This window comes from Aulostomus chinensis, chromosome 5, assembly GCF_037954235.1.
Source record: "Aulostomus chinensis isolate RoL2024-O1b breed Wild chromosome 5, RoL_Achi_v1.0, whole genome shotgun sequence".
NCBI lineage: Eukaryota > Metazoa > Chordata > Actinopteri > Syngnathiformes > Aulostomidae > Aulostomus > Aulostomus chinensis.
In genome coordinates, this window is record NC_141324.1 from 13,742,655 (window position 1) to 13,769,719 (window position 27,065).

General features: G+C 46.1%; 2 protein-coding genes across 2 annotated transcripts; both read right to left on the bottom strand.

Annotated features, from left to right (window-relative positions):
- Positions 1 to 8,829: 8,829 nt before the first annotated feature.
- Positions 8,830 to 10,566, bottom strand: LOC147261327 (uncharacterized). The gene has a single exon (XM_086204897.1). It carries the CDS (start codon positions 10,454 to 10,456, stop codon positions 9,089 to 9,091), a length of 1,368 nt encoding a protein of 455 aa, XP_086061023.1. The 5' UTR covers positions 10,457 to 10,566; the 3' UTR covers positions 8,830 to 9,088.
- Positions 10,567 to 16,278: 5,712 nt separating this feature from the next.
- On the bottom strand, positions 16,279 to 18,385 carry LOC147261328 (uncharacterized). Its single transcript, XM_086204898.1, has 2 exons — positions 18,113 to 18,385; positions 16,279 to 18,067 (listed from the first exon to the last, which is right to left on the bottom strand). Exon 2 carries the CDS (start codon positions 17,967 to 17,969, stop codon positions 17,580 to 17,582), a length of 390 nt encoding a protein of 129 aa, XP_086061024.1. The 5' UTR covers positions 17,970 to 18,067; positions 18,113 to 18,385; the 3' UTR covers positions 16,279 to 17,579.
- Between the last annotated feature and the right edge of the window lie 8,680 nt (positions 18,386 to 27,065).

Genomic DNA, 27,065 nt, shown 5'->3' on the forward strand with positions numbered 1-27,065 from the left:
TAGGACTAAATTGATGGAGCATTTTGTGTTTCTGTGAGAGGAACCTGTCTCTAGATCAACCTGGAGAATTCAACCAAATATCCATCCATCCATCCATCCATCCACCCATCCCTCCCTCCATTTTCTCCCTCTTATCCTGTTAAGGGTGGTGGGGGGTGGAGCCTATCCCAGCAGCCTTCCCCCTGGACAGGTCACCAGTCCATCACAGGACCAACACATAGAGACAGACAACCATTCACACTCACAGTCACACCTACGGTCAATTTAGAGTATCAATCAGCCTCGTCCTCTCTTGATGTCTTTGGACTGTGGGAGGAAGCTGGAGTACCAGAGAGAACCCACGCAGGAACATCCTTGCTGGTGGTTAGCTTCCTTGTAGATGTGAGAAAGAAAGTTGGAGGAGAACAGATTCAATCTCAATTTGATTTGAATCATGCATTAATTGGTGTGTGTGTGTGTGTGTGTGTGTGGGGGGGGGGCAGATGATATGTTTTTGTGATGGGAGTTAAATGAAGGTGCAGGTTGGCCTGCATCCAGCAGCACTCCTACCATACAGTTGTCAGTGTTTGACTGTGCAACAATCACAAACTCTGTCTCCTTCGTTTTTGTAACCTTGCTGTTTGAAGGGCAGGTCCAGGGGGAGTGATGGCCCCCCCCCCCCCAGCAAGGCCCTGAGCACATTCACACCTGGAGCCCCCAGTACAACCACAGTCTGATCTGCTGCCACTGAGCTGCACCACTGGACCAGTCAGGGTTCAGGGCCTTGCTCAAGGGCGCCCCAGTTGTGGTTGTGAGGGCAGAGCAAGTGCTTCACCCTTCCATCCATGTGTTGGAGCACATGCAGACACAGGCTTCACACGCACCAGCAGCCTCAGGAGGACGTCGCCCCGGTTTGCTCTGGGCTGATCCGAACAGAGTGAAGTGACCCGGAGCTTCTGCAAGGCTGCTTTAGGACAGCTGCTCCAGTTCTCTGGAACACCAAGAAGAAGCTTGACCACTTCCTGTATTCGCTCCTTTAGCATCAGACATGATGGCGTGCTGGGACACCTTCACGTCCCACCATATTTGCTGCAGGGACACATTCATAATGACTTCTAGCAGCCTTTCTGATCTTTTATTCCAATCATTGCATCAACAACAAGCGTCAGTCGAACTCAGTAAATCAGCTGCTGGAGGTTTAAATCATCGATGAAGACAGACGACGCCTTGTTTCTGCTGCGGGGGGCGCTGCAGGAGTTTAATAGATATAGGAATTGTTTATTCATTAATCTCTTAAGCCACAACCTGCTCCTACGTGCTAGTATATGCTAATAGGAAATGATCCAAGTGTCATTATGGCTGCAGCCAGATGAGGCTGACACTTAAAAATGATAAGAACGTTCATGGATTTGTAGACAGACGCGATCCCAGTTAATGTTGGAAACATTTAAGTCTAAAATGTATCCATGAGAACTGGGATTCCTGTCAACAGGGATGATTGACATGAGGGTGGTTGACACGACACTTAGACTTTTGAAACTGACAGCCTTTGTTTCAGTTTCAGCGTCAATGTTGACGTTTGGTTTTTACTGCAAACAAGGTGAAGGAGGCGCCGCATCATACGTGCGTCCTCTAGTCCACCATCATCTTTTCCGGCCACCTGCCAAATCCTACTGATGCTCCTTTTCCATCGCCGTCAAGTGAAAGTGACGAGGAGGAACAGATTTGTCTCAGTGGATCCATGTTGTAACAGGTCACAGTGTGACATGCTGTTGTCTCTGAATAGATCAGATGACCCGTTGTCAAGGAAAGGACACACATCCTTGTACTTATATCTTTGTGAAGACTTTCATTGACACAATACATTCCCTAGCGCCTAACCCTAAAAACTATCTCAACTGACTGCCTGACCTCTGACCTTGACCCTAAACCTAACCTGAACCTGATCTTAACCTTGACCCTAAAACCAAGTCTTGACCTTCAAACGGCCCTTTGAAGATGTGAGGACTGGCTAAAATGTCCTCGTACGTATACGTATTGTAGTCCTCAAAATGTAGCAAGTACAAGAACACACACACACGGACTCATTGATTTAGCTTGTCAAACATGGAGCCAGCTGTAAATATTCCATCAACATTTCATGTGTTGCTCATTTCATCTCAATGTTCTGGGTACAGGTTGTGAGCATTAACTGGCCTCCACTCAAAGTCAGTGAGAGTGCCAGTGAGAGTGTGGTGCTGGCTGATGCCTGACTCCTCCCTCTGTGGTTGCTGGTCATCGCTCCTCTATATATAGCTGCGGCGCCTCAGGGTGCAGAGCCTCATACTGTCATTCAGTGTGTGCTGCTGCTTGTTTATCAAGTGGCCTGGTAATTAGATTCATGTACTGAAAATCCACTGGACAACAAGTGGGCCTCAAGGACGGCGTCACAGTTGTATGGGACAGAACCGGCTTGTTAGCTTGTCTGGTGGGACAACATTATTGTATTTCTGAGAGTAACAGGGTCTCGGCAGGCTGGACACCATGTAGGGAGGAAATGATTTAAACCCTGAAAAGTGGGCGTGGCATGACAATTATCACGACTTCCAGAGAGAGCGAGCTGTTGCGGGCTGCCCTTAGCAGCTGAGAAGATGAGACGCACTCGTGTCAGCCTCCATCCAGAGCCGGTACAGACAAAGCCCTCCTGGAACTGAGTGGATCTTTGTCCTGAGCCTAAACGCAGTGCTTTGAGGAATATTTAACGTGAAAATAGTTAGTAAAAATATCAATCTAAGAATGAGCCACCAATAAATGTGAATTCACTGGAAGCTGCTTTCTGACTATGGCTGGGTACTGAGTTACGCACCCACTGAAACACTGACATGAACGCCTCTGTTAGCTGTAGCTGTATTTAGTGTGCCACGTCAGGACCAAGAGCTAACATCAACCAGTAAGAACAAGGACAGACTGAAGCTGAAGCCGGTTGGCAGAAACCATCTTTTACATGGAGGTTAGCCTTCAGCACCCGACCCGACTGGCCATCGAGCTGCTAATTCACCCATCTTCTTTGCAGCAAATTGGAGGTCAGTTTTAGCCCAGCAATATTCCTCCTCCGAGGGTTCACTTATCGCCGCCTCCACTGCTATGTGAATCCAAGCCATCAATTGCTGGCTCAGCGTGAGGTGGGCGGAGGTGTCAATGATGCAAACGCAACGCTCGCCAATTCTCCTGCATCAAACACCTCAGAGAATGTCAACACCGACGCTGCTGGCAGCCGGAGCGGCAAACTGCTGTTTTGAATCTTACTGACTGTCAGGGGCTGAATATTACCTCCAATGCATCATCACTTCAGCAGGATGAGCAAACGCTGAGATCAGGAAGCTGCTGACCATCAGTGGTGAGAGGACCGTAGATCACCTCCTCACAGGACTGTGAAGGAGGGCTTGTTGTATGAAAAGGTCGCGGAGGAGCTTGGTCCACGTGGCTATCGCCAGATGATGGGATGTCACCAGCAAGTTGAAGACTTACAAAAAAAGTACCAGCAGGTATGTGACTACAACAGCAGCAGCAGCTGCAGAGGGAGGTTGGACTGGGACACTACGAGGTTCGCCAGACCGTCAAGGGGCTGAATCTTCTCCTGACGTACATGTTGGATGTCACTGTTCAGGCGCAACTTAGTACTGCACATCCTGTCACAGGTTTACGCCCACACAAGTGGCGGCTTTTTTGGAAAGAGGAATTATTATTTAATGTTTTTCTGTTGTCTTATATGTTGTCTTTTAATACTACTTTGAACTCACGTATACTCATAAGTCAAGCATACAATCCATACCATATGTGAGTACCTTCTTGTTGCTGTTGAAGTCAGAACGGCTCCAGCTAGTCTGGTTTACTCAGGAGAGCTGAAAGGCCCCCTTGTCAATCACCTTTAACTACTTCCAGATGTTCGGGAGTTTAAATAAGGTTACATGCAGCAATGCCTTTGATTTGCCTTGGATGCATGAGCAGGAAATCCCGGTGCCGTTTCTACCATTAAAGAAGTGCATTGAACAACTAAATACTGTGTCTGATCGTTTTCTTCTTCATTGGGACCTGCCACATAAACATCTTTATGACAGGAATATTAGGCCTCCGTTTCACACAGACAAGACAGCAAATTCCCGCCTCTAACGACTGCAAATTTGGTGCATTGTCTGTCTAAAAAGGGCTGAGGTAACCTCAAGGTCAACACAGGATTTTCAGCAATATGAGGGTAGATGAGTTTTCAGTGGAGCATATCACTATGGTAACAGATGCTGCAGGCTTAACCAGACCTGGAGCAGGCTAGGAGCTGAGACACGGTCAAAAATACAAGCTCCGCCTACTAGCCAGTGGTGTCTCATGACTGCAAGGATTGGGAGGGTCTATTGACAGAGAAACCTGTGGTCTTTCCCGATGAGCAGCAGCTCTAGAATCACTGGAACCCTGCATAGCCAGGGAGGGGACTCCCTGCGTGCCTCCATCCTGTTTCTCCTGCTGACACTTCCTGTATCCAGACAAAAGAAGACACTGCTATGGAGATGATTCCCACCAGATGAAGCAGTGAATTATTCACACACTCACACCGTCAGCCGTTACCTGCCAGCAAAACCATCTCTTCCTGCATTAATATAAGAAGAGCATAACGTATGATGTATATGGTGATGACGACACTCACCAAAAACGTAAGAACAGTATTAGATTAAAATGAATAATCAGAGTTAGAAAAATCACAGCGAATGACAGGCCTGATGAGGTCAGATGTGACGTTCAATGATCTTTGCTGTCAATCAGACCAAACGTCAGATGGGTACACGTCAGAACAAAGGCTCCCGAAGTCGATCGACAGGACAGAAATCAAACGAAGAAGAAATACAATAAGACATAAATACATGTTTATATCATGAAGAAGAGGTTCCAGTGTGTTACAGAATAATCTGGAAAACCAGGAGCTGAGAGCACATTTCCCTTCTTCATCACAACCGGTGAAGAGAGGAGATTACTTGTGAAATTGGTAGAAAAAAATGCAATAAATGTGCCACCCCCTCCCCAACCCTGTATCAGGGAACATGACAAGGAAATCAGCCAAAACATTACCAAACATGAGGCTGAGACTCTGCACGCAGACTCTAGGAGCAGAGCCCTCGCTGGCACCCCCCCCCCCCCCCGCCCCAAGGCACTTCCAGTCAGAATAACTCTAACAGGCATGGGTGAGAGAGGCGGGGGATGTCAGTGTGCTGGGGTGAACTAAGAGAGACCCCCAGCTGACTGCTTCCTCATGCACGTACTTGCAGTTTTGGAGTAAATAAAGGTCCCATAAGTTGAAATACAACATCCATGATAAACCCACAAACACACTTTGAGACACCTTCCTGAGCTGATTTACAGTATTATTTCTTTGTTTTTTTTCCCACACGACTTACGTTCATAAATGGAAGGCAGAGGGACAAAGATGAGACTGATCCAGATCATTTCCAGCAAGGGGCTTGTTGGAGAGCCGGTTTGTTGCTTCCCTGAGCGTGGCAGTGGCTCCTGGAAGCCCTGTGTCCTTCCTGGCCTCAGCAGAGCCTCCTTATATTAACTGTGCAGGAAAGCTGAGTGCAGATGAGACACACAAACTGATGTACAAAAACGGGGGCCATGCAGGTGATGAATCACAGCCTTCCTGGCTCCTCACGGCGAATTCTGCCAACAACTGCGAGGAAGAGCCAGAAGAGGGGATCCTGCATCAATGTCAGACCGATGACACCACACTGGACACGACCGCATCATTCCCCACGTTTAAACCTTTAATTCAAGCTTCATTGTGTTGAGCTGCTGCACTGTGATAAGAGGATGAGGAGTGTCACGACCAGGACCGCGGTGAAGAGTGTGTGGTGACGCTTTCACACACTGAAACTACCTGGAGTGGTACTTGGCGATGCCAACCACACTGATGTGTGTGGTGTCAAAGATCTGTTCTACGGTTCTTTGATGTGATTATGAGGAGCGCCGGCGCTCTCCTATGGTGCCAGATCGTGGGTGTGTCCAGAGGAGAGGCTGTGAATAGACACCTAATTATTCATAAGTGTGTTCATCACTCAAACCAATCACGGAGGCTTGATACTTCCTTCATGCCAGGTTGCCCCAGGACTTGGCGTGCTGCTGTGTGTGTGAGCACCTCCCCCTGCAGAGAGGGACGTCCTTGTGCTCCAGGTGAGGGCAGAGACTCTCGCCAGCTTGCGCCATGCTTGAAACGGGACCTTTGACCAAGAACTAGATGTTCTACGAGTCAGTTCAAATCCGACAGTGTTAACGGAGCAGTTCATCGCAGCAAACAACGCACGCATGTGCCCAACACCGCTGGGCATGTATGATGTTAAATTTAATGACCTGTATGAGGTTTATCATACCGTCTGTCAGGCTCAGCCAAAGCCGTCATCGGGCCCTCTGAAAAATGTCATTTTGAGGCCACCGATCGCCATCAAGACTCGCTGCTGACTATCAATTATTGACACAACCCCTGTAAATTTAATGCTCCAAATTCACTTGTTAAGCTAAACATCTGGGGGAACTTTGTGTTGTGATAGAATTTTGCTCCACACAAAGATTCTGATGAGGGAGGAAGCCGATCAGAAGTTTTGTCTCGCCGCACAGCAGCACAAATTTCTCAGCTGCTTCGTATGGAGCAGCGCCACCTTCTGGCCACACAGAGAAGCAGTAAATTACATGACCCTTCTGAAGGAATTCTGCATTGTTGTTGCCTGTGAGACATATCTCCTAGGTTCTAACCAGCTAGCCAACGTATTCACATGAACAAGTGGACTTGCATTTCAAGGGGATTTAGTGATTTTCGTAACTTTAGGATACGTTTCTAGGTCAAGACGTGCAGTTAGCTAACATTAGCCAGCTTGTTAGCTCATGATCAGGCTCTGCACAGGGAGGTTTGGTTAGACTAACACACACACACACACACACACACACACACACACACTCTCTCTCTGTGGTTGGTTCTAGAGGCATTCAGCCGAAGGCAGTTTTGCTTCCATCCTATTGTGATGTGCAGGGGTGGAAGGAGTACAGAAAAGATCTACTGAAGTATAAGTACTGATGAAATTTTACTGAAGTAGAAGTAAAAGTACTGGTGTAAAAATGTACTCAAGTAAAAGTAGCTCACTTAAAATGTACTCAGAGGAAAAGTTACTTAGTTACTTTTTTCGGGAGGGTGGGGGTCAGGAGTGTGTGTGGCAAACCATTAGCAACCAATGCTATTGAACTGTTAGCTACCTACCTGTAAGGTAACATTGCTAACATCCACGTTAATGGCAACGTTAGCTGCTGTACTGAGTTACTGATGTAACGGAACGTTGTCTTACCTGTACGTGCTTGCGCAGGTTTGATGCAGAGTACCTGAACGCAGATATGCGGGTTTCTTTGGGACCAAGCCGACCCAGCATCACCAAGCTGCTCCCGTCTCTGGTCTTGAACTCAAAAATGTCCGTCCAACATGGCCAAGGATTCATTTCATTTTGTTCATCTTCACCTTCTTCCTCAGCAGCTTCAACCGTTTCCGTTTCAGTTGAATTCATTTTTGAAGTTTGTGCCATACTTTCAGTCTCCATTTTCTCGCGGCTAGCGGCTGACGTCACTGACGTGCACGTGCGCCGGGGCAGACGCTGGCTCACGCTGGCTGCAGCTGTTGCCAGGGCAACCTTTGTGAAACTGTGGATTTATTTTACTCTGTAACGGAATCGATTTTAAATATAGCTAAGTACTGTTACTTGAAAAAAAAATTAAGTGAAAGTAAAATTAAAGATATTAAAAAGTACTCAAAAAGTACATAAAAATATCAATTACATTGATTCGGTTAACTGACAGTGTATTACAACTCCAAACACAAACCACTTGAGATCCACAAGGAGCAATGGAAGGAGATCTGGAAGAAGCCAAAACTCAGAAACTTCATTCAACTTCAAGAAGATGACTTTCCATTTTCTATCAATGTTGTGGAACTGCATGCTACGTTCATTCATGTTGTCTCATAAGCTATTGCTATCTTCCGATGCCTTCTAAGTCCATCCATCATAATGGCGTCAGACACTTTGTCTATATTTTTCTCTCAGAGCAGGAGCCTGTTTGTGATGTGTTCAATGTCGGCTCAGTAAAATGATGATGTAAAGGTGTTAAACTTCGATCATGCAATACACCGTGGATGTGAATGGTTCAGCAACGTTTACAGTCTTGAGAGAAATTTAAAATTTACCAGCAACTTTGCTTCTCTCTAATGGTCTCACTCACCAAGTCATCCTTTAGTTTTTTATATTAAAGAAATATCAGCTGTTCTAAAGTACTGAAAACTGTATTATACAAAGATACGTCACAAAAAAAGTCCACTCAACTGCCTTCAGCTCAATCTTTAAATTTTGGCCCACAGCTACATATAATCTGGGTAAAGGTTGGGTAAAATATTCCATTATTTCCATCCTGTAGCCCAAATCCTCAACAAATCCACTTTAGTTTTGTCCCCCAAACACTCTTAATTCCTTAGAAATCCTGTCACCAAAATGCAAATTCTTTCCCTTGAATGTACTGTAACTGGGACCTTCTTACATGTGATATGGGAGTGTCCCACCAATAAAGGTTATCCAATAGGACAGCAATACACTGTCGTTGCTATCCAATCATGTTGCTGAAGTCTTCTAAAACATGTATCTTGCTTACTGCTAGGTCTCCTCCCCCATTAGCACCGAGTTTTATTCATGAATTTCCCTCGGGGTCAATAAGGTATCTCTAAGTCTGAGGTCCTGTCTGTAAGTCATGTAATAAACACCATCTATTGGTAGCAAGTAATGTGTTTGTCATTTTTCAGCTTCCTTCAGTGCCTGGGATAAACCGGTATATTTAAAGGCTCACTCGTCTTGAAGAAACATTCTTAGAACCCAACTTTAACACACAAATCAAACATCTGCAAATATATGGGACATTCACTTCAGTTTAATACGTAAAACTGCTTTCAAAACATCTCTTTCTTAGCCATGCTTTGTGTTCTGTTGCTTCAGAACCATTCAGATTAAGACCATAGTGCAACCACATGAAGGGTTGCTGGGTTACAGTTCAGATACTTGTCTTGGGTTTAGGAGCTTCTCCCGTCTCTCTTCCTCTTCATTCTGCCGTAGTTAATCTTGCAGGTCCAGTCGGGATACTTCTCTGCGTGGAGTTTCCTGGCAGCTGCTGCTTGCTCAAAGTATTTAGCCCTCACTTCTTCAGGAAGGGCCCTCCACTTCTCCCCCAAGACTTGACTAATGACACGATTGTCTTGGACGTTGAGCTCGTTCTTGACGTTCTCCCTCTGCTCCCCCACGAAGATCATGTAGGCGTTCAAAGGCTTCTTGATGTAGGAGTCCTTGTACGGCTGCTGGACTTTAGCCTTTCTCTTTCTGGTGATTTTGTTTGTTCTTGGTGGAGGAGCTGTGGCTGGTGCAGCTTCTGTTGGTACAAACCTGTACACAACCTGTCCTCCCATCATTCCAACCGCACACAGGGCACGGACAGGTCCATTGTTGGGGGGTGGTGGGGCAGCGGGGGGGTTGGCAGCTGCTGCGTGATGTGGCCAGTAGTGGCCATTGATGACAGCACCCATCTGTCTATTGAGGGGAAAGAGCTGTCCGTGCTGATGAGGCTGTAGACGGTTGTGGGTCCAGTTGGGTGCAGCCGTGGCAGCACCTGGACCATATCCCATCTGGATGTTCCCATAGTAGCCTCGGTCCTGACCTGCCACTGGCTGGGGGTGGTTATTATTGAACCAGAACCCAGGAGGGTCATCTGGTTGAGGGTACACTTGTTGAGGATAAACTGGTTGGGGATTAACTGGCTGAGCGTGATAATTGTTGAACCATAACCCAGAAGGGTCATCTGGTTGAGGGTAAATAGAGTGAGGGTAAACTGGTTGAGGGTGAAGTGGTGAAGTGTGAACTGGTGTGGTGTGAACTGGTGAGATTTGAATTGGTGTGGAGTGAACTGGTGAGATGTGAATTGGTGTGGTGTGAACTGGTGAGATTTGAATTGGTGTGGAGTGAACTGGTGAGATGTGAATTGGTGTGGTGTGAACTGGTGAGATGTGAACTGGTGAAGTGTGAACTGGTTGAGGGTGAACTTGTTGAGGGTGAACTTGTTGAGGGTGAATGGGTTGAGTGTGATCTGTTTCGAACCAAAACCCAACAGGATCAACTGGTTGAGGGTGAGGGGGTTGAGGTTGATCTGATCTTTGATCCGTATTGAACCATAACCCAGCAGGTTCAGCTGGTTGAGGGTCAACTGCTTGAGGTTGATTGGTATTCAACCATAACTCCAAAAGGTCGTCTGCTTGAGGGTGATCCGTGTCAAAATATAACCAAGCAGGATCAACTGGTTGAGGGTGATCCATATCGAACCATAACCCAGGAGGACTGAGTGGCTGAGGTTGATTAGTGTTCTCAAATGGAACAAATTCTCTGTTACTCATGATCGTCTTTCAACTCCTGATTCTCCAAACCACCGTAGCACCAGCAGAAGAAGAAAGCTCCTGAGTCTGGTTGTCTGCAGGTATCCTGGGTGGATGTTTGTGGGAATCACCCAGTTAGTCTCATAAATGACAACTATCAACTGTCAGCCCAGCCATCTCTGTCATCTCAGTCATCTCAGTCACTGTGATGTCACCTGACCTACTGGCCAACAGTGACTGGGAGGAACTCCTTCACCTGACACTTTTGTCTCGCCCTCTGCCCCCAAGATCATGTAGTCCAGGATCTGGGTGGTGTTGGTATTCTATCTACTGTAATTGAATTTTACTCCACATGGAGACTTTGATTAAGGAGTCGCCATGGAAGCAGATTCACCGTAAGAACATCTCTGTCAAAGTAGATGGCCACTGTTCTCCAAGCCACACTGTCCCTAAAAACAGCAGCTTGACACGAACCCTAGGGATCCATTCACACAAAGTGCGTGACTCTAGACACACATCCGTTGCTCTCCAATATCTCTGGAATGGTTCATCAGCGCTCATTCACACACATATCACATGAAACTACACAGCTGCACCTTTACAATGGTACCTACCTATTTTTTGTGTTCAAGTATTTGTTAAAAAAAATAATTTTTGAGTTTGGCTGAGTTTAATTATAAAGCTGTGCACTGATGCGCTCTCCTTTTGCTCATTGAAATCACTCACAAACCCGTCATCAGACAAATATGGCACATGTATCATATGAAACGGCAGAAACTGAGCTTTCCAATGATAAAAGACACATACATGTGCATCCAATGTAACTTTTTACAACCGGACTGATTAAAGACTACAAAATAATAAGTTGCCTAATTTGTTTACTTGAGTATTTCACTTGTACTTGTCAATCACATTACAGAGAAGAACAACGTATCTTCTCTGAAACCTGGGTGTCATGTTTTCCTCCATGGCAAACTACGTCCATAATCTGGTTCTGATCATTGCAAATTCCTACAGGATGTCCAGTGTCAGTGTGACATTGAGTCCTTTGTTGAATGATGGGAGAGTTTTGCTTCTCAAAACCTTCTCCAAGTAAACAGAAGAGCACAGGAGCACCCATTTTACGCATGGACGCTGCTGTACATGAGCTGCTATTGGTCTCCGACTCCTCCTCCTCTACCTGCGTTGTGGTAAGCGTGTGACCTCACTTCCTGTTTGTGCATTGCTGAACAAATTGCTTTGCTTCGTTGCGCAAGCTAAAGTGTGATCATCCATTGCCTCCTGCTTATTCCTACATTAAAGGTCGCGGGGGGCTGGAGCCTATCCCAGCGGCTACGGGCGAGAGGCAGGGTTCACCCTGGACAGGTCGCCAGTCCATCGCAGGGCCAACATACAGAGACAAACAACCATTCACACTCACATTCATACCTACGGTCAATTTAGAGTGTCCAATCAGCCTCGTTCCCAATTGCTTGTCTTTGGATGGTGGGAAGAAGCCGGAGGACCCGGAGAGAACCCACGCAGGCACAGGGAGAACATGCAGACTCCACACAGAAAGATCCCGTGCCTGAGCCGGGACTCAAACCCCAAACCTTCTTGCTGTGAGGCCACAGTGCAAACCACTGCACCACTGTGCAGCCTCTGAAGTGTGATCATCCCCGCAAATTCCTTATTCGTTGACTAATTACCTGCCCAAACTACATATCTATTTACTTTTATTTGGCCGAAGTTTAAAGACCATCTGTCTTGTAGCGACAGTCTTTCTCTCTGTAAACTCTCCACTCTAAGCTAGCAATGGCTGCCCCCTCTCGCTCTCCTCTCTCCTGCTCAGTGTACCACTTGTTCAGTTAGTCCTCAGTCTCCTTTAGTGATACTGATAAGTGCGTTTATTGTAGTTTGTTTGTAGCGTTGGAGGTGAGGCTTAGCGAGGTTGAATTAGACCTGCGGTGGCTCCGCACCGATGGATCCAAACAATTAGCCGCTAGAGCTAGCCAGTCCCCGTTAGCTGGTGTGGACCGTCCTAGCTTAGCGCCGACTGCGCTCCTAGGAAACCAGGGTGGCTGGGTGACTGTCCGAAGGAAGCGTCGTCCGAAGCAGAAGCCACTCTGGTAATTGGAAGTTCCATTCTCAGAAACGTGAAATTAGCGACACCGGCAACCATAGTCAAGTGCATTCCAGGAGCCAGAGCGGGCGACGTAGAGTCAAATTAAAAACTGCTGGCTAAAAGTAAACATAAATATGGTAAAATCGCTATTCACATCAGCGGTAATGACATTCGACTACGCCAGTCGGAGGTCACTAATACTGAGTCGGTGTGTACATTTGCGAAGACGATGTCGGACTCCGTAGTGTCTCTGGACCCCTGCCTAATCGGACCAGCGATGACATGTTTAGCAGCATGCTGTCATTCAAACGCTGGCTGTCGAGGTGGTGTCCAGAAAACCAAGTGGGCTTCATCGATAATTGGAAACTTTCTGGGGCGACCTGGTCTGATTAGGAGGGACGGCATCCATCCCACGTTGGACGGAGCTGCTCTCATTTCCAGACATATGGCCCAGTTTATAATAGAACCAAAACCCTGACAACCCAGAGTTCAGACCAGGAAGCAGAGCTGCCGTCTTACACGCTTCTCTGAGCATCCATTAGGGCAGTTCCCCACCCAGAACTACATAGAGACTGTGTCCGTCCCCCGACCACGTCAGTTTACTCATTCCAATTCTACTTGTAGAGGAGCCAATCAGAAAAACTAATCAAAATTAACACAACCACTAATTTAACTCAAAAAAATCAAAAATTAGATGTGGACTATTAAATATCCGATCTCTGACACCAAAAACTGAATTGGTAAATGAACTGATATCTGACAATTGTATTGACCTGCTCTGTCTCACTGAAACCAGGCTGTGTGATGATGGGCATGTTAGTCTGAATCAATCCACTCCTCCCAGTCACATTAACACTCATATTCCTCCAGGCTCTGGCCGAGGAGGTGGAGTTGCTGCCATTATTGACAGACGTTTAGTCATAAATCCCAAACCAAAAATAAGTTTCAATTCATTTGAAAGCCTGATTCCCAGTTTGTCTCATCCAGCCTCAGAAACTCTACAGCCACTTCTGTTTATTATTGTGTTCCATCTTCCTGGTCCTTACTTTGATGTTTTATCTGAATTCTCAGAGTTTATAACCAGTTTAGTTCTCAAATCAGATCAAGTCATGATTGTAGGTGACCTCAGTGTTCATGTGGATGTTGATAACGACTGTCTGGGTGCTGCATTTCTCTCTCTTTTAGACTCAATTGGTTTCCATCAGTCTGTTCATGAACCGACTCACCGTCACAACCACACCCTCCACCTCGTCCTGACGTATGGAATTGAAGCTGAACATCCAGTTGTGTTTCCACAGAACTCTCTTTTACCTGACTATCAATTAATCACTTTTGTATTTGTACCAATCAACGACACTCCACTCAGGAAAACGGTGGTTTCCAGATGTTTGTCTGATCAGGCTGTAGCTGGATTTAAGGAAGAGATTCCATTGGCGCTAAATTCAGTGTCATGTCCTGTTATAACAGAGGATGCTGCTGTCAAGTAGTTTTTCATTTTATCAATCGTGCAACAGGCACCTTAAGAACAACTTTGGACTCAATTGGCCCACTAAAAAAGAAATCTATAAATCCAAGGAAATAAGCACCTTGGTACAATTCAGAAACCAGACAGTTTAAACAAAAAACCCTGAAGTTTAAGAGAATATAGCACTCCACCAAACTGGAGGAGTCACATATCATCTGGCAAGACAGCCTTAAAAGTTAGAAGAATGCCCTTCGTATAGCGAGAGCAGCCTTCTACTCAGCACTAATCTAGAAACACAAGAACAACCCCTGGTACCTCTTCAGTACTGTGACCAGACTGACAGAGAGCCACAGCTCTACTGAACCAAGCATTCCTGTTTCCCTGGGCAGCAAAGAGTTCATGGACCTCTTTAATGACAAAATTGTCCTTCTTAGGATGAAAATTCACCTCCTCCTGCCATCAGTTGACAACATGGCAACTAGAACCTCAGGGTATAGCCTATCAGAGGATTTCCAGTCAGGTTTCAGGTTCATCATAGCACAGAAACAGCACTCGTCAAAGTTACCAATGACCTCCAACTACCATCAGATGAGGGACTGGTCTCTGTGCTGGTCTGATGAGATCTCAGTACAGCTTTTGATACCATTGACCACCATATCCTTCTACAGAGTCAGAGCCTTCAGCTCTCAGGCTCCCCTCCTGTGGAACCGTCTCCCAGTTTTGGTCCAGGATGCAGACACCCTCTCGACCTTTAAGAGCAGACTAAAGACCTTCCTTTTTGATCAGGCTTATAGTCAGAACTGCTTAGGCTGGGCCTTAGATATGCTGCTGGAGGCTTAGGCTGCTGGGGGATCTCCCATGGAGCACTGGGCTTCTCTCTCCTCCTCTCTTTCCTCTCTGTCCTCCTATATTTGTCATCCATAAATCTTACTCATACGTGTTACTAACTCGTCTTCTTCTCCAGAGCTTTCGGGCTCCCCTCATCCCAGATCCTGGTGCTGCTGGAGGAGGCTGCAGACCTGAAGAGGCTCAAGCTGCCACCCGTAGCTCTACCTGCTCATGTCCCCATCTGTCCATCAGTGTCTTCCCTTTCTCTCCCTCTTTATCTCTGTCCCTCTCTTTCCTTCTGTCTTCCTCCATTATCTGTCTTTGTCTCTGCCCCGCTCTCCTGCTCTCTTTCCCCCCAACTGGTCAAAGCAGAAGGCCGTCCCCATTGAACCTGGATCTGCTGGACGTTCCTCCCTGTTAAAAGTAAGGTTTTTGTCGTTGCTGTTGCAGGATGTGCTGCTGGTGGAGAATTGTTGGGTGTAAATTCATTGAAGGAGAGTGGAACTGGACCTGCTCTACAAGTGAAGAGTCATGAGGTAACTTTTGTTGTGATTTGGTGCAACATAAATAAAACTGACTTGACACAAATTTCCTAGTGTGGGATCAATAAAGTTCTACCATCTATCTTTCTATCTATCAATCTGTTTATCTATCAGTCTATCTATCTATCTGTCTGTCTATCTATCTATCAATCTATCTATCTATCTGTCTGTCGTCTATCCATCTATCTGTCTATCTGTCTATCTATCTGTCTATCTAAATGGCTCAGGCTTAGAGAGTGGATTATCTGATGATGAGATGTTTCTTCATTGAAAGGATCCAACTCAAGATGATCCAAGATCCGTTTACCGTAAATGACCAATTAATAGCCCAGTTTCAAACTGCCGCCGGGTCTCATATCATGGCCGACGGTCCGCCCTCATTTTGTAAAACAGCCGCCTGTCACAAATAAATGGCAGGTTCGTTTCAACGCCTGGGGGCCATCATTTGAGATGAATTTGATCTTAACTTGGTTTCATGGAAGATCTTGCCATTTATTTTAACTTACCAGTGATTTATGTCACATGATGTCAGTGCACCGCAAACAGCAAATCTTCAAGCTCACGGTTCCACACATACAAAAAAAAAAAAAAATAGTAATGGCCCAGTGCTGGCCAGTGCCAAAATAAATTAAAGCCTGTCACCAATAGACGCCTGGTCTCTTTTAAACGCCCGGGGTCCACATCGATTTTGCAAAAGAAACGCCCAGGCTACTAATTGGTCATTTATGGTTAAGTTGTAACTATTTTCTACACAATAATATTTGCTCCATACTTTGTTGAGATAATACTGTAGGGACACCATAGGGAATCTTGAAAAGCCCCTTTGATGTCTATAATAGTGGATATAGTTGTGTGTTCCTGGAAATAGTTGTGCTATTATATTTTTTAATTTATGCATGTGCCTTTTAAAACAAATCGTATTTTTCATCAACAGCAGAATATGTTTTTATTTCAGTAAAATGGCTTTTATTCTCGCCATGCACACACCACATGTTTTTGCCAGTTGTGAAGTCATCGAACGTCCCACCATCATGGTGCTACTATTGTCAGACGAAAAATCCCCAACTCAATATGCAAAGATATGTGTCCTGGAACCCTTCCATGATGAGAAACATTTAGAAAATCCAAAAATGTTGTCACATGAAAAAAACATTGTGTTTAACATTTTTTTTAATAAAATATAAGCAAGTGGTACCAAGTGAACTGATGGCACAGCTGGATGGCGTAGACTGGCGTTCACCATTCACTCATTGCAGGTTATCCTCTCTTCCAAACGTATCCATTTGGCACTGCCGACTCCATTCTCTCAACTGTGTCTCATGCTTCTAGTGCGTATCACTGGTGGTGTGTGGTGTCAGTCTCAGATTCACTGATTCCTTTTTGTAACATCAGGTCATTGCTGACCTCTTGCAAGGAAGTGAAAAGTACAGTATCGCTCATCGTATAATTCTGTTTTATCATGACTACCCCATTACAGTCTCGTCACTGAGATCGTCTCGCTGCATTTTATTCATCTCAGGTTCGTTTGCTCTCACTTTTCTGTTTCCACATCTCCACTTTGTCTTTGCAGGTTTCCAACCATACCATTGTCTTTCAAGGTCATTGCTGACCTTCAGCCTTTGAAGGCTCGCAGCATCACATCAGCCTTTGCAGGCAAGCAAGTATCAGTGGCCTCTGCCTTGCAGACTCAAAGGCAGCACCAAATCAGCCTGAGGTTCTATCGTGAGCTTGCGCCCTTGAATTCTGGGGATCCATCTCACAGCTGTTCTGAGATGATGTCCTGGTGGAGTCAAGTGCCAAAGACTCATACTTGGGTTTAGGAGCTTCTCCCGTCTCTCTTCCTCTTCATTCTGCCGTAGTTAATCTTGCAGGTCCAGTCGGGATACTTCTCTGCGTGGAGTTTCCTGGCAGCTGCTGCTTGCTCAAAGTATTTAGCCCTCACTTCTTCAGGAAGGGCCCTCCACTTCTCCCCCAAGACTTGACTAATGACACGATTGTCTTGGACGTTGAGCTCGTTCTTGACGTTCTCCCTCTGCTCCCCCACGAAGATCATGTAGGCGTTCAAAGGCTTCTTGATGTAGGAGTCCTTGTACGGCTGCTGGACTTTCGCCTTTCTCTTTCTGGTGATTTTGTTTGTTCTTGGTGGAGGAGCTGTGGCTGGTGCAGCTTCTGTTGGTACAAACCTGTACACAACCTGTCCTCCCATCATTCCAACCGCACGCAGGGCACGGACAGGTCCATTGTTGGGGGAAGGTGGGGCAGCGGGGGGGTTGGCAGCTGCTGCGTGATGTGGCCAGTAGTGGCCATTGATGACAGCACCCGTCTGTCTATTGAGGGGAAAGAGCTGTCCATGCTGATGAGGCTGTAGACGGTTGTGGGTCCAGTTGGGTGCAGCCGTGGCAGCACCTGGACCATATCCCATCTGGATGTTCCCATAGTAGCCTCGGTCCTGACCTGCCACTGGCTGGGGGAGGTAATTATTGAACCAGAACCCAGGAGGGTCATCTGGTTGAGGGTACACTTGTTGAGGATAAACTGGTTGGGGATTAACTGGCTGAGCGTGGTAATTGTTGAACCATAACCCAGAAGGGTCATCTGGTTGAGGGTAAATTGAGTGAGGGTAAACTGGTTGAGGGTGAAGTGGTGAAGTGTGAACTGGTGTGGTGTGAACTGGTGAGATTTGAATTGGTGTGGTGTGAACTGGTGAGATGTGAATTGGTGTGGTGTGAACTGGTGAGATGTGAACTGGTGAGATGTGAATTGGTGTGGTGTGAACTGGTGAGATGTGAATTGGTGTGGTGTGAACTGGTGAGATGTGAACTGGTGAAGTGTGAACTGGTTGAGGGTGAACTTGTTGAGGGTGAATGGGTTGAGTGTGATCCGTATCGAACCAAAACCCAACAGGATCAACTGGTTGAGGGTGAGGGGGTTGAGGTTGATCTGATCTTTGATCCGTATTGAACCATAACCCAGCAGGGTCAGCTGGTTGAGGGTCAACTGATTGAGGTTGATTGGTATTCAACCATAACTCCAAAAGGTCGTCTGCTTGAGGGTGATCCGTGTCAAAATATAACCAAGCAGGATCAACTGGTTGAGGGTGATCCATATCGAACCATAACCCAGGAGGACTGAGTGGCTGAGGTTGATTAGTGTTCTCAAATGGAACAAATTCTCTGTTACTCATGATTGTCTTTCAACTCCTGATTCTCCAACCCACCGTAGCACCAGCAGAAGAAGAAAACTCCTGAGTCTGGTTGTCTGCAGGTATCCTGGGTGGATGTTTGTAGGAATCACCCAGTTAGTCTCATAAATGACAACTATCAACTGTCAGCCCAGCCATCTCTGTCATCTCAGTCATCTCAGCCACTGTGATGTCACCTGACCTACTGGCCAACAGTGACTGGGAGGAACTCCTTCACCTGACACTTTTGTCTCGCCCTCTGCCCCCAAGATCATGTAGTCCAGGATCTGGGTGGTGTTGGTATTCTATCTACTGTAATTGAATTTTACTCCACATGGAGACTTTGATTAAGGAGTCGCCATGGAAGCAGATTCACCGTAAGAACATCTCTGTCAAAGTAGATGGCCACTGTTCTCCAAGCCACACTGTCCCTAAAAACAGCAGCTTGACACGAACCCTAGGGATCCATTCACACAAAGTGCGTGACTCTAGACACACATCCGTTGCTCTCCAATATCTCTGGAATGGTTCATCAGCGCTCATTCACACACATATCACATGAAACTACACAGCTGCACCTTTACAATGGTACCTACCTATTTTTTGTGTTCAAGTATTTGTTAAAAAAAATAATTTTTGAGTTTGGCTGAGTTTAATTATAAAGCTGTGCACTGATGCGCTCTCCTTTTGCTCATTGAAATCACTCACAAACCCGTCATCAGACAAATATGGCACATGTATCATATGAAACGGCAGAAACTGAGCTTTCCAATGATAAAAGACACATACATGTGCATCCAATGTAACTTTTTACAACCGGACTGATTAAAGACTACAAAATAATAAGTTGCCTAATTTGTTTACTTGAGTATTTCACTTGTACTTGTCAATCACATTACAGAGAAGAACAACGTATCTTCTCTGAAACCTGGGTGTCATGTTTTCCTCCATGGCAAACTACGTCCATAATCTGGTTCTGATCATTGCAAATTCCTACAGGATGTCCAGTGTCAGTGTGACATTGAGTCCTTTGTTGAATGATGGGAGAGTTTTGCTTCTCAAAACCTTCTCCAAGTAAACAGAAGAGCACAGGAGCACCCATTTTACGCATGGAGGCTGCTGTACATGAGCTGCTATTGGTCTCCGACTCCTCCTCCTCTACCTGCGTTGTGGTAAGCGTGTGACCTCACTTCCTGTTTGTGCATTGCTGAACAAATTGCTTTGCTTCGTTGCGCAAGCTAAAGTGTGATCATCCATTGCCTCCTGCTTATTCCTACATTAAAGGTCGCGGGGGGCTGGAGCCTATCCCAGCGGCTACAGGCGAGAGGCAGGGTTCACCCTGGACAGGTCACCAGTCCATCGCAGGGCCAACACATAGAGACAGACAACCATTCACACTCACATTCATACCTACGGTCAATTTAGAGTGTCCAATCAGCCTCGCTCCCAATGCTTGTCTTTGGATGGAGGTAAGAAGCCGTAGGACCCGGAGAGAACCCACACAGGAACAGGGAGAACATGCAGACTCCACACAGAAAGATCCCGTGCCTGAGCCGGGACTCAAACCCCAAACCTTCTTGCTGTGAGGCCACAGTGCAAACCACTGCACCACTGTGCAGCCTCTGAAGTGTGATCATCCCCGCAAATTCCTTCTTCGTTGACTAATTACCTGCCCAAACTACATATCTATTTACTTTTATTTGGCCGAAGTTTAAAGACCATCTGTCTTGTAGCGACAGTCTTTCTCTCTGTAAACTCTCCACTCTAAGCTAGCAATGGCTGCCCCCTCTCGCTCTCCTCTCTCCTGCTCAGTGTGCCACTTGTTCAGTTACTCCTCAGTCTCCTTTAGTGATACTGATAAGTGCGTTTATTGTAGTTTGTTTGTAGCGTTGGAGGTGAGGCTTAGCAAGGTTGAATTAGACCTGCGGTGGCTCCGCACCGATGGATCCAAACAATTAGCCGCTAGAGCTAGCCAGTCCCCGTTAGCTGGTGTGGACCGTCCTAGCTTAGCGCCGACTAGTGCTCCTAGGAAACCAGGGTGGCTGGGTGACTGTCCGAAGGAAGCGTTGTCTGAAGCAGAAGCCACTCTGGTAATTGGAAGTTCCATTCTCAGAAACGTGAAATTAGCGACACCGGCAACCATAGTCAAGTGCATTCCAGGAGCCAGAGCGTGCGACGTAGAGTCAAATTAAAAACTGCTGGCTAAAAGTAAACATAAATATGGTAAAATCGCTATTCACATCAGCGGTAATGACATTCGACTACGCCAGTCGGAGGTCACTAATACTGAGTTGGTGTGTACATTTGCGAAGACGATGTCGGACTCCGTAGTGTCTCTGGACCTCTGCCTAATCGGACCAGCGATGACATGTTTAGCCGCATGCTGTCATTCAACCGCTGGCTGTCGAGGTGGTGTCCAGAAAACCAAGTGGGCTTCATCGATAATTGGAAACTTTCTGGGGCGACCTGGTCTGATTAGGAGGGACGGCATCCATCCCACGTTGGACGGAGCTGCTCTCATTTCCAGAAATATGGCCCAGTTTATTATAGAACCAAAACCCTGACAACCCAGAGTTCAGACCAGGAAGCAGATCTGCCGTCTTACACGCTTCTCTGAGCATCCATTAGGGCAGTTCCCCACCCAAAACTACATAGAGACTGTGTCCGTCCCCCGACCACGTCAGTTTACTCATTCCAGTTCTACTTGTAGAGGAGCCAATCAGAAAAACTAATCAAAATTAACACAACCACTAATTTAACTCAAAAAAATCAAAAATTAGATGTGGACTATTAAATATCCGATCTCTGACGCCAAAAACTGAATTGGTAAATGAACTGATATCTGACAATTGTATTGACCTGCTCTGTCTCACTGAAACCAGGCTGTGTGATGATGGGCATGTTAGTCTGAATCAATCCACTCCTCCCAGTCACATCAACACTCATATTCCTCCAGGCTCTGGCCGAGGAGGTGGAGTTGCTGCCATTATTGACAGACGTTTAGTCATAAATCCCAAACCAAAAATAAGTTTCAATTCATTTGAAAGCCTGATTCCCAGTTTGTCTCATCCAGCCTCAGAAAATCTACAGCCACTTCTGTTTATTATTGTGTTCCATCTTCCTGGTCCTTACTTTGATGTTTTATCTGAATTCTCAGAGTTTATAACCAGTTTAGTTCTCAAATCAGATCAAGTCATGATTGTAGGTGACCTCAGTGTTCATGTGGATGTTGATAACGACTGTCTGGGTGCTGCATTTCTCTCTCTTCTAGACTCAATTGGTTTCCATCAGTCTGTTCATGAACCGACTCACCGTCACAACCACACCCTCCACCTCGTCCTGACGTATGGAATTGAAGCTGAACATCCAGTTGTGTTTCCACAGAACTCTCTTTTACCTGACTATCAATGAATCACTTTTGTATTTGTACTAATCAACGACACTCCACTCAGGAAAACGGTGGTTTCCAGATGTTTGTCTGATCAGGCTGTAGCTGGATTTAAGGAAGAGATTCCATTGGCGCTAAATTCAGTGTCATGTCCTGTTATAACAGAGGATGCTGCTGTCAAGTAGTTTTTCATTTTATCAATCGTGCAACAGGCACCTTAAGAACAACTTTGGACTCAATTGGCCCACTAAAAAAGAAATCTATAAATCCAAGGAAATAAGCACCTTGGTACAATTCAGAAACCAGACAGTTTAAACAAAAAACCCTGAAGTTTAAGAGAATATAGCACTCCACCAAACTGGAGGAGTCACATATCATCTGGCAAGACAGCCTTAAAAGTTAGAAGAATGCCCTTCGTATAGCGAGAGCAGCCTTCTACTCAGCACTAATCTAGAAACACAAGAACAACCCCTGGTTCCTCTTCAGTACTGTGACCAGACTGACAGAGAGCCACAGCTCTACTGAACCAAGCATTCCTGTTTCCCTGGGCAGCAAAGAGTTCATGGACCTCTTTAATGACAAAATTGTCCTTCTTAGGATGAAAATTCACCTCCTCCTGCCATCAGTTGACATCATGGCAACTAGAACCTCAGGGTATAGCCTATCAGAGGATTTCCAGTCAGGTCTCAGGTTCATCATAGCACAGAAACAGCACTCGTCAAAGTTACCAATGACCTCCTACTAGCATCAGATGAGGGACTGGTCTCTGTGCTGGTCTGATGAGATCTCAGTACAGCTTTTGATACCATTGACCACCATATCCTTCTACAGAGTCAGAGCCTTCAGCTCTCAGGCTCCCCTCCTGTGGAACCGTCTCCCAGTTTTGGTCCAGGATGCAGACACCCTCTCGACCTTTAAGAGCAGACTAAAGACCTTCCTTTTTGATCAGGCTTATAGTCAGAACTGCTTAGGCTGGGCCTTAGATATGCTGCTGGAGGCTTAGGCTGCTGGGGGATCTCCCATGGAGCACTGGGCTTCTCTCTCCTCCTCTCTTTCCTCTCTGTCCTCCTATATTTGTCATCCATAAATCTTACTCATACGTGTTACTAACTCGTCTTCTTCTCCAGAGCTTTCGGGCTCCCCTCATCCCAGATCCTGGTGCTGCTGGAGGAGGCTGCAGACCTGAAGAGGCTCAAGCTGCCACCCGTAGCTCTACCTGCTCATGTCCCCATCTGTCCATCAGTGTCTTCCCTTTCTCTCCCTCTTTATCTCTGTCCCTCTCTTTCCTTCTGTCTTCCTCCATTATCTGTCTTTGTCTCTGCCCCGCTCTCCTGCTCTCTTTCCCCCCAACTGGTCAAAGCAGAAGGCCGTCCCCATTGAACCTGGATCTGCTGGACGTTCCTCCCTGTTAAAAGTAAGGTTTTTGTCGTTGCTGTTGCAGGATGTGCTGCTGGTGGAGAATTGTTGGGTGTAAATTCATTGAAGGAGAGTGGAACTGGACCTGCTCTACAAGTGAAGAGTCATGAGGTAACTTTTGTTGTGATTTGGTGCAACATAAATAAAACTGACTTGACACAAATTTCCTAGTGTGGGATCAATAAAGTTCTACCATCTATCTTTCTATCTATCAATCTGTTTATCTATCAGTCTATCTATCTATCTGTCTGTCTATCTATCTATCAATCTATCTATCTATCTGTCTGTCGTCTATCCATCTATCTGTCTATCTGTCTATCTATCTGTCTATCTAAATGGCTCAGGCTTAGAGAGTGGATTATCTGATGATGAGATGTTTCTTCATTGAAAGGATCCAACTCAAGATGATCCAAGATCCGTTTACCGTAAATGACCAATTAATAGCCCAGTTTCAAACTGCCGCCGGGTCTCATATCATGGCCGACGGTCCGCCCTCATTTTGTAAAACAGCCGCCTGTCACAAATAAATGGCAGGTTCGTTTCAACGCCTGGGGGCCATCATTTGAGATTAATTTGATCTTAACTTGGTTTCATGGAAGATCTTGCCATTTATTTTAACTTACCAGTGATTTATGTCACATGATGTCAGTGCACCGCAAACAGCAAATCTTCAAGCTCACGGTTCCACACATACAAAAAAAAAAAAAAATAGTAATGGCCCAGTGCTGGCCAGTGCCAAAATAAATTAAAGCCTGTCACCAATAGACGCCTGGTCTCTTTTAAACGCCCGGGGTCCACATCGATTTTGCAAAAGAAACGCCCAGGCTACTAATTGGTCATTTATGGTTAAGTTGTAACTATTTTCTACATAATAATATTTGCTCCATACTTTGTTGAGATAATACTGTAGGGACACCATAGGGAATCTTGAAAAGCCCCTTTGATGTCTATAATAGTGGATATAGTTGTGTGTTCCTGGAAATAGTTGTGCTATTATATTTTTTAATTTATGCATGTGCCTTTTAAAACAAATTGTATTTTTCATCAACAGCAGAATATGTTTTTATTTCAGTAAAATGGCTTTTATTCTCGCCATGCACACACCACACGTTTTTGCCAGTTGTGAAGTCATCGAACGTCCCACCATCATGGTGCTACTATTGTCAGACGAAAAATCCCCAACTCAATATGCAAAGATATGTGTCCTGGAACCCTTCCATGATGAGAAACATTTAGAAAATCCAAAAATGTTGTCACATGAAAAAAACATTGTGTTTATCATTTTTTTTAATAAAATATAAGCAAGTGGTACCAAGTGAACTGATGGCACAGCTGGATGGCACAGCTGGATGGCGTAGACTGGCGTTCACCATTCACTCATTGCAGGTTATCCTCTCTTCCAAACGTATCAATTTGGCACTGCCGACTCCATTCTCTCAACTGTGTCTCATGCTTCTAGTGCGTATCACTGGTGGTGTGTGGTGTCGGTCTCAGATTCACTGATTCCTTTTTGTAACATCAGGTCATTGCTGACCTCTTGCAAGGAAGTGAAAAGTACAGTATCGCTCATCGTAGAATTCTGTTTTATCCTGACTACCCCATTACAGTCTCGTCACTGAGATCGTCTCGCTGCATTTTATTCATCTCAGGTTCGTTTGCTCTCACTTTTCTGTTTCCTCATCTCCACTTTGTCTTTGCAGGTTTCCAACCATACCATTGTCTTTCAAGGTCATTGCTGACCTTCAGCCTTTGAAGGCTCGCAGAATCACATCAGCCTTTGCAGGCAAGCAAGCATCAGTGGCCTCTGCCTTGCAGACTCAAAGGCAGCACCAAATCAGCCTGAGGTTCTATCGTGAGCTTGCGCCCTTGAATTCTGGGGATCCATCTCACAGCTGTTCTGAGATGATGTCCTGGTGGAGTCAAGTGCCAAAGACTCATACTTGGGTTTAGGAGCTTCTCCCGTCTCTCTTCCTCTTCATTCTGCCGTAGTTAATCTTGCAGGTCCAGTCGGGATACTTCTCTGCGTGGAGTTTCCTGGCAGCTGCTGCTTGCTCAAAGTATTTAGCCCTCACTTCTTCAGGAAGGGCCCTCCACTTCTCCCCCAAGACTTGACTAATGACGCGATTGTCTTGGATGTTGAGCTCGTTCTTGACGTTCTCCCTCTGCTCCCCCACGAAGATCATGTAGGCGTTCAAAGGCTTCTTGATGTAGGAGTCCTTGTACGGCTGCTGGACTTTAGCCTTTCTCTTTCTGGTGATTTTGTTTGTTCTTGGTGGAGGAGCTGTGGCTGGTGCAGCTTCTGTTGGTACAAACCTGTACACAACCTGTCCTCCCATCATTCCAACCGCACGCAGGGCACGGACAGGTCCATTGTTGGGGGGTGGTGGGGCAGCGGGGGGGTTGGCAGCTGCTGCGTGATGTGGCCAGTAGTGGCCATTGATGACAGCACCCGTCTGTCTATTGAGGGGAAAGAGCTGTCCATGCTGATGAGGCTGTAGACGGTTGTGGGTCCAGTTGGGTGCAGCCGTGGCAGCTCCTGGACCATATCCCATCTGGATGTTCCCATAGTAGCCTCGGTCCTGACCTGCCACTGGCTGGGGGTGGTAATTATTGAACCAGAACCCAGGAGGGTCATCTGGTTGAGGGTGAACTTGTTGAGGATAAACTGGTTGGGGATTAACTGGCTGAGCGTGGTAATTGTTGAACCATAACCCAGAAGGGTCATCTGGTTGAGGGTAAATTGAGTGAGGGTAAACTGGTTGAGGGTGAAGTGGTGAAGTGTGAACTGGTGTGGTGTGAACTGGTGAGATCTGAATTGGTGTGGTGTGAACTGGTGAGATGTGAATTGGTGTGGTGTGAACTGGTGAGATGTGAATTGGTGTGGAGTGAACTGGTGAGATGTGAATTGGTGTGGTTTGAACTGGTGAGATGTGAATTGGTGTGGTGTGAACTGGTGAGATGTGAACTGGTGAAGTGTGAACTGGTTGAGGGTGAACTTGTTGAGGGTGAATGGGTTGAGTGTGATCCGTTTCGAACCAAAACCCAACAGGATCAACTGGTTGAGGGTGAGGGGGTTGAGGTTGATCTGATCTTTGATCCGTATTGAACCATAACCCAGCAGGGTCAGCTGGTTGAGGGTCAACTGCTTGAGGTTGATTGGTATTCAACCATAACTCCAAAAGGTCGTCTGCTTGAGGGTGATCCGTGTCAAAATATAACCAAGCAGGATCAACTGGTTGAGGGTGATCCATATCGAACCATAACCCAGGAGGACTGAGTGGCTGAGGTTGATTAGTGTTCTCAAATGGAACAAATTCTCTGTTACTCATGATTGTCTTTCAACTCCTGATTCTCCAAACCACCGTAGCACCAGCAGAAGAAGAAAGCTCCTGAGTCTGGTTGTCTGCAGGTATCCTGGGTGGATGTTTGTGGGAATCACCCAGTTAGTCTCATAAATGACAACTATCAACTGTCAGCCCAGCCATCTCTGTCATCTCAGTCATCTCAGCCACTGTGATGTCACCTGACCTACTGGCCAACAGTGACTGGGAGGAACTCCTTCACCTGACACTTTTGTCTCGCCCTCTGCCCCCAAGATCATGTAGTCCAGGATCTGGGTGGTGTTGGTATTCTATCTACTGTAATTGAATTTTACTCCACATGGAGACTTTGATTAAGGAGTCGCCATGGAAGCAGATTCACCGTA

What these genes read in the sequence shown, in the direction of transcription:
- LOC147261327 (XM_086204897.1), bottom strand. Translation starts at nt 10,456, where the DNA reads ATGAGTAACAGAGAATTTGTTCCATTTGAGAACACTAATCAACCTCAG.
- LOC147261328 (XM_086204898.1), bottom strand. Translation starts at nt 17,969, where the DNA reads ATGACCCTTCTGGGTTATGGTTCAACAATTACCACGCTCAGCCAGTTA.